Source organism: Vombatus ursinus, unplaced genomic scaffold (assembly GCF_900497805.2).
Source record: "Vombatus ursinus unplaced genomic scaffold, bare-nosed wombat genome assembly UNPS02014171.1, whole genome shotgun sequence".
Classification (NCBI taxonomy): domain Eukaryota; kingdom Metazoa; phylum Chordata; class Mammalia; order Diprotodontia; family Vombatidae; genus Vombatus; species Vombatus ursinus.
The window spans coordinates 1,913,063-1,920,888 of record NW_020953949.1 but is presented as its reverse complement, the minus strand read 5'-3'; the positions used below and the strand labels follow the sequence as shown (position 1 = coordinate 1,920,888).

The 7,826-nt window shown below is 37.2% G+C and overlaps 1 protein-coding gene across 2 annotated transcripts in view; it reads right to left on the bottom strand.

Annotated features, from left to right (window-relative positions):
* Positions 1-1,038: 1,038 nt before the first annotated feature.
* LCMT1 (leucine carboxyl methyltransferase 1) overlaps positions 1,039-7,826 on the bottom strand; it is an 87,624-nt gene continuing 80,836 nt past the window's right edge. For both annotated transcript variants that reach the window (XM_027859606.1, XM_027859607.1), the window contains exons 10-11: positions 6,821-6,918; positions 1,039-1,276 (exon numbers count right to left, since the gene is read on the bottom strand). In XM_027859606.1, the coding sequence (XP_027715407.1) occupies positions 1,251-1,276; positions 6,821-6,918 (124 nt within the window). In that variant the 3' untranslated portion in view covers positions 1,039-1,250. The remainder of the gene's footprint in view (positions 1,277-6,820; positions 6,919-7,826) is intronic.

The following is a 7,826-nucleotide window of genomic DNA, read 5'->3' as shown; positions in this document are numbered from 1 at the left end:
AGTTGGACTATATGATCTTTAAGATCCCTTCCAATTTATTCTGTTATTGTGCAAACTGAACTGTGATTACAAAAAGCTAAAGCAATACTAGATAAAGGAATTACAGAACTCATGGCAAAGAGCTCCAGTAATAGCTCACTCAAAAAAATTACGTCAATTGATACTAGTCATTTGTTTATATTCTTTTCTTCACTGAGCCATTGAATGGTCTATAATAAAAATAAATTGGGCAGTAAAACACTTTCCAACTGATTCTTAGCTGTCAATCTGGGCTACAGTCAAGTTTTTGAACCCCTATATGTAGTAACACTTTCATTTTGGGGATAAGATTTTAATGGTTTAAAAAAAAGAAAAATATTTTAGCTTTCTCCTTCCTACCTCCTACTGGACTTTATTAGATTTTATGTCCTTTGAGGGTAAGAAACATGCCTTACACTATTCCCTAAAAGAATTGCACACAAGACCTTAAGCAAAAGAAATGCTCAGTAAATGTCTGTTGAATGAATAACCTGGCTTTCTGAGAGATTAAGCAGCAAAAAAAGCATACATAAAATCAGTACTATGGAAACAGAAATCTGAAAGTATCAGAGAGAAAGGAGTAAAAGAAGAATAAACGTTTGAAGTGAGGACACAGAGACCATCTAATATCCCCAGAGAAAACAACACCAGAAAGCAGTCAGGTCCAAAAAATTCAAAAACGTGTTTTAATTCTGGCAGCCTTCTTCTAGATGGATCATTTCATAGACTGAGAAATCAAGATGCCATATTGTACCAGTAAGCCAATCTGAACAAAACACTGACCCGTTGGCAAACAGTTTTCACATTAACTATAAATGTAGCCCAAGGCATAGCTCACAAGTCTGCTATGCTCAGATGCATTTAAAGACGACCCACAGATTCAGAGTGAAAGAGCAATAACAGCTAATGAACTTGATTGTTCTCTTTTGATAAAGCAACCTTTGTTAATGGGGACTCTTTGGGTCTGAAAATTTCTAACTCGAGGTTCTGGAGGTGAGAAATAGAAAAGCCCAAATCTGCTCATAAAGGCAAGAGAGGTTTATTAACACAATAAAATACCAGGAAACATCCCCAGCAACACTGGTTACTTGAGTCTTTTGGGAGTGTGGGTGACACTGAGGAGAGTGAGATGTGTACATGCACTGTTCTTTGACCAAAGAAAGCTCTAAAGCATTTCTTCCATGGAAGGGATGGTAGGTTTGGCTTCTGGTTCAACAACTTCCCTGAAGAAATTATTTGTAGGTGATATCCTTGAGACCTGTGGGGAGAAGAAAACAAATCATTTAAGGATTAAAAACAAGAAGCATGTCTACTTAGGAGATTTGGATTCTGTTTTGTATTTATCAATGATATGCTACATGGCACTGTGCAAGTCATTCACAAATTCATTGTTAGAGCTAGAAGGGACCTTAGAGGTCACCTAATCTAAAACATGTTTTACACAGAAGGAAACTGAGGCAAAGATATGTGGTAATTTTTCCCAAGGTCACACAGATAACTAAAGGCAAGATTAATCATACAAATAGGGTCTTCTGAATTCTACGTCACAGCTTTCTCCACTATAACCATGCAGTATTAAATATTCATGCTTTATAGGCAGAAACAAAAGAAAGTCTAAAATGTGATTTGACAAACCCAGGGGCTGGGACACCATGGCAACATTTGCACTATGGTACATAGTATTTCTGGTGTGATCTTCACTATATAGATATTTGTGTTATGTCTACGTGAAATACATACATGCACACATGTGCACATATACACAGAGTCTCAAAAGTCTTAGTATGATTTTAAGCTTTAATAACATTGTAAGTATAAATGCTACAACACTTTAAAAGTCATTTAAAATTTTAAGATACTGATGTTTCTTATTAAAATTCAACACAACCACCATCTTGGACTATCCATCACTCTAGTCTTTGTAAAAACTTTCATCAACTGCTAATCAGTGACTGAAAGGACTGCATTTATAATTCTAGCTTTAAGAGGGACTGAAATAAAAAATTAAAATTATTCAAAATTCACAAAATCAAGTAAGTGCAAAAAGAAAATTATGTTTTTTTGTAAGTCTGTAGTATTTGTACTTCCGAAGTTATTAAAAACCTAAAACTGCACTAAGATTTTTGGGATAGTTTAATTAATTTGTTCAGCCAATAGCTCTGTAAAGGTGCATAACGTAACCCATCCATCATGCCTTCTTATCCTGCTCAACTCTTATTTATGTCCATCTGAAGTCCTCCAGAGGAGATCCACCCAAAGGGCATGGAAATCTATCTTCTAGGTCTGACAGTATGAGTACCGAAGCAGAAGGAAGGCTATTCATTTGTCATAAGAATTTTTCTTTCCTTTTAAATGGAAAAAAGAATTTTTAAAACTCCTCCTAAAATGTGGAGTTGGCTGACAGAGTCAAAGCAAATCTGTCAGGTCCTTAAAGGGAATAAGAAAATGTTCAGTATTTTGTAGCAATGCTGGGTAAGGTGAGCAATACATGTTCACAGACACAAAACTTCTACTGAGGGATATTCTAAGAGATAGGTAAGATTTCTCCTAAGATACACATGCAACTTCTAATGTTATCAGATTCTAGTCACAGAAAGTATCCACTGGATACAAAGATTTTTCTACTAATCTACAATCAATAATGTCATAGGCATGAAGTTGTTTTCAATAGCAGAAGAATTTTGTGCTCCAGTTGGAAAAAACTCTTTTCTCCAAACTTCATATGTGGACGTTAAGGAGGGTCTTTAGCCTAGCCCTAGATGAACCTACAGAAGCTGAAAAATAAAAGCGACAGATATGCTTTTGCATTGCATTAATGCTATTTAAGAAGAAGAAACAGTTTAGAGATGAGGACTTAGAGAGGTGATTCCTATTAATTCTATAGGTATTTATACTAATTTGAATAGCTTGAATTCCATATAGCCAAAGTAATGAATTTGTATTAAAGCTCATGACAGTTTATGAAATAGCATTCCTCCTCACTCTTTCTTTTGTCCAGTAAGAACATAAATTTGGTTTTGGGACTACTAATTTCCCCTTGATAGGATGTATGGTTTCTTAAATAAACAGTAATACAGTGCCCATTATTACTACTGTTCCATCTTCTTAGTTTTATCTTAACCCATATGTTACCTAAATTTTTATGATTTAGTTAACTCGGCCTCCTATTCCTGCTGTTTCGCTTTAGTCACTGTTTGTCATTTGTCCTTTAGTTCAGATTGTCCTCACCAGTGTTACCAAGAAGGAACCCAGTAAGGGAAAATGTCCCGGCTTAGCAAGCATGTTGCTACTTGTGTTAACACTTGCTGGCTTTGTTTCTGCAGCGATATGAATGCTGGTGATAAATCCCAGTAAATACAAAATAAATAATTTCATTTCCCATTTGTGTTCCCAACAACCATGATGTCTCCAGGGGGAAATACTTCCATAGCCTATATATGTTAATTCTTTAATATCCATTTATAGCTAACTTTGGACTCGGCCAGCACACCTCAGCTGCCTTCTCCCCCCACTCCTACAGCCCCCTCTTCCACTGGTGTGTTCCTCTCAAAATTTCCATTTTGAGAAAAGACCCAGACCACTCCCACTCCCTACCTTAATCTTCAGACTCTGGCACTGGTACTTTCCTCTCCTTCCTTCCTACTCCACCCCCACTCTCTGATGTTTCAGCTCCTCTTTATGTGTTATCAGCTGCCACTAGAACAGAGGCTCCTTCAAGGTGCGGACTTTCCTTTTGCTTGTTATTTGTATCTCTAGCTCCTGGAACAGTGTCTGGCATATTTTAAGTACTTAATAAATGCTTCTTCTAATATTTTTATTCAACTCAGCTGAACAGAACACAAAACAAAACTGCCCAGGTCCATTCACATGATGGTTTTGCCTCAAATGTTAAGTTCCTGAGGCCCAAGCTACATCCTGTATGGTTATCCAAACTGGCAGTACTGCAGCGTGGAAAGAGCAAAGGACTCTGAGCAAAAAGACTGGGACTTGAGTGCTAAGTTCTTGTGCTAGAACAGATCTTAGAGATTGAGACCTAGCGAAGTTAAGTGGCTTGGACAAGGTTCCACAGGCAGCAAAATTGGGACAGGAATACTAGTCTGACCTCACAGCGACGCTCTTTGTACTATGCAGAGTTGCTTGGGGAGTATCACAATACTTTGTTCTCCAAATTGCCACTTTCAAACTGTCTTACTGACACCATAACTCAGCAATCTCTCCTCCTTTAAAGTTCACTCAATCCAAATTTATCACTCAATTAAGATTCTAGCAGCTGTGACGTCCCAATACCAAGGATCTTCCTCTCCTTCCTAAGTAAGTTCGCTGCCTGCCTCACTAGGGGACTTCAACATACATACTGATATTCTCTCAAACACCTTAACTTCCAAGTTCCTCGATCTACTCAACTCCCATGACCTCCCTCTCCTCAACTATACTTACGAGATGGTCATACCCCTGACGTTGCCATCACCTTCAAGTGTGACACTTCCATGTTCATTAACTCCAAAATTCCTTTATTTGATCATAACCTTTTATTATTCCATCTTTCCCTATGCCTTACTACCCTAACCCTGTTCTCTGTCCTCACCACGACTTCCAGTTCCTATACCCCTCAATTCTTTCCCAGGTCATCACCCCTGCAATGGGAGTATTCCCCACCTTTTCCTATTTCATACCTTAGAGAACTAGCTCAACTACACACTATTCGAGACACTCAGATCCCTTAACTCCTAACACTGATTATGCCTTGTATAATCTCTGGCTCAACCTGAGATTACCTCCACCTTCTAGTCTTGGCTCCTATTTGAATGCTGTTGAATGGAGCTGAAGAAAAATCACAAAACTATGTGGACCAGATCCAAAGCTAGGGGTGTCTGAGGTTGGAATTGAACTCAGGCTTTCCTGACTCCAGGCCCAGAGCTCTAACCCTGTACCACTTACCAACTTAGCTCAAATCCCACCTTCTGCAAGAGGCTTTTCCCAGTCCTCCCACCTCACCCCTCTCCACTGCTTTCCCTTTGACATTACCTCCCATTTGCTCTGGGTGTATAAAATTTTTGTATGGAGATAATTTTTTGAATATTGTGTCCACTCATAAAAATGTGAATTCCTTGAACAGAAATCCTGTTTTTGCTTTTCTTTGTATGCCAAGCACTTGTATGATGACTGGCACTTAGTAAGCACTTAACAGATGTTAGCTGACTGAAAGACCTACGGCCTCTGGCATAACAGCTGTGTGACCATGGGCAGGACATGTTGTTTATGTCTTCTCACGTGTCAAGTGAAGATGATAGTACTTGCTTAACTACCTCATAGTCCTGCTATAAAGATCAAATCAGAAGGTAACATATGGATAAAGAGCTTTGTAAACAATGAAGGCAGTTATTACTACTTTTGTTATTGTAATATAAACAATCCTGGACAGTTATTAACAATGTCAAGCACATTAGGCAATTAATTATTTTTATAGCAATATCAACAACATAGAGGCAGTATGGTATTGTGGACAGAGAGCTGGCCTCAAAGACAGGAAACCTGGGTTCAAGTCTCACTTCACCTCTTGAGGGTCTACTGGGACTCTGTGACCCTGAGTCAATCTCTCAGTGCTCTAGGCAACTCTTTATCTTATAAATTGCCAACAAAAAAAAAAAAAAGGTACCATCTTCTTTGGTAGAAGATGTTTCTTCATCTTGGAATTTTATTCCACTAATGTCAACTCAAGTAAAAATGGATCCCTGAGAGCAGCATACTGATTTAGAAAACCACAAATTAACATTATCTATGTTGTATTATATTTTTATTTATTTTATTAAACATTTCCCAAATACATTTTAAATTGGTTCATACCTCTTAGGAGTTTGACACCTTTGCTAGTCTATATTACTGAAATTACAGGTCCAGACTCTTATCCTAACAACATCATCATCATTAATTATTACACAAAATAGAGTTTTCCTTTCCACTGATGTCAGTGCTCTCTCAGGGGACATATAAAGTGTTTATATCATCATCCCTGTTACTGCCATTTGACCTCAATGCCACTTAGCATCTGTGTGATCAAGTGACGACAAGAAGAAGTCTCTATCCCTCCTCTGGGTTCCCAATAAGGGCATCTAATTACTACCAACGTTATGCCCTCCCACTTGAGAAGTGCCAATAGATGAGCATGGGCATTGGACCTGAAAATCTTCCTTTTCAGAGACAGTTTAAAGAGCTCCCCTCTTTCTGAGCCACAAGGATATGTAGGGTACAAAGGCTATACCAACTAATTCTCCAAATCAGGCAGGTCTCTGATAGGTGATACCTATACTTTCCTGAACAGAGCATTCCAGTGTACTTTAGGACACAATAATGGAATTTTACACTCTTTCATGGCTAGAGTATTTCAAGTGCTTGCAATCTTTAAAGGAAAATTCCACTTGTCTGGCCTCCTGGAATAGTCAAGTCAACAAACATCAGTAGTTTAGTACAAAGGGCACTGGGGTTAGAGTCAAAGACCCCATCTGAGTCCTGATTCCAACACATACTTGATGTACAATTATTGGTCAGTTTTTTAACCTCTTGGAGCTTCAGTTTCTCTACAAACCAATTTATCAGCAAGCATTTATTAAGCACCAACTAAGTGCCAGGCACTGTGCTATGAAGTGGAGATACAAAGACAAAAAATGCTATAATCCTTGTTGCTTTCTGTAAAAGAGGATATTACTCATACTACTTACCTTACAGGATGGTGTTGTAAAGGAAAAAGTTTATAAAGCAGAAAATGCTATGTAAATGATAGCTATTATTATTCATAATAACTTACCTAGGTTGTTTCCACCTTTTGTTGCCCAACAGAGACAGTAATGTTGCATAAGTTGTTCAAGAAGCTCCATTTCATCAAGGAATTCAAGTGATTCTATCCTGTAAGATAATTTTTTTTTAGTCTAAGTCTAAAGCTATCAATTTGTTTATTTATAAACAGTAAATTTTGTTTGTTTTGTTTGTTTTTTCTATGCACATGTACCATTTGAAAGCAAAATTTATTTAAACATCAAGCTAGGTAATTGGGGGGGAAAGGGGAACTTTTCTAAAAAAATTACATCATATGTATGTTTACAGGAGCACAAACATGAAAAATAGAAATGGGTTTTTGTTACAAATATTTAGGTTAAAAACCTAAATATTAAAATGCAACATGTTTTTCTTAGCATTCGCACAATGTAAATGCAGATTTTTTTTTCTTTCATAAACGCATAGTAATAAGGAAAAAGACAGGTAGGATTTTAAACTTAAACACTGTCCTACAACACTAATTTCCTGAGTCTGTCTACACAGGATGTAAATTTAAGTGTTTAATTTCTTAGCAGCAAATTCAGCTATCATAACTACATATGCAACTGCCTTGAAAACAAAGTATTTGCAGAAAGTCTGAAAATGAGCACTGGACTTAGAATCACAAAGCCTGAGTTCAAATCCTGGCTCACGCATCACTAGCATTATGATCTTTAAAAGGCCATTTTCTCACTCTATGCCTCTGAAGCTTTGACCTTCTCTAAAATCAAGATTCTATAATTTGTACATTTTGTGGATAAGAAAAACTGAGGCACAGAGAAGCTAAGTGACCCATAATACCTATTGCAACATGGTCATTCTCATGATTAAATGGGAATAAATGTAAATCAAGCCCATAAAAAGTGTTTTTTACTGTTATTATTTTTTTTTTACTTATTTATATTGTTATTTTTACTGCTATTACTACACCGTCACAACTTGGGTGCCCTGTTTCTTATATCCAGGGAATATGATTTGAAGAATCTAACCATGATCCT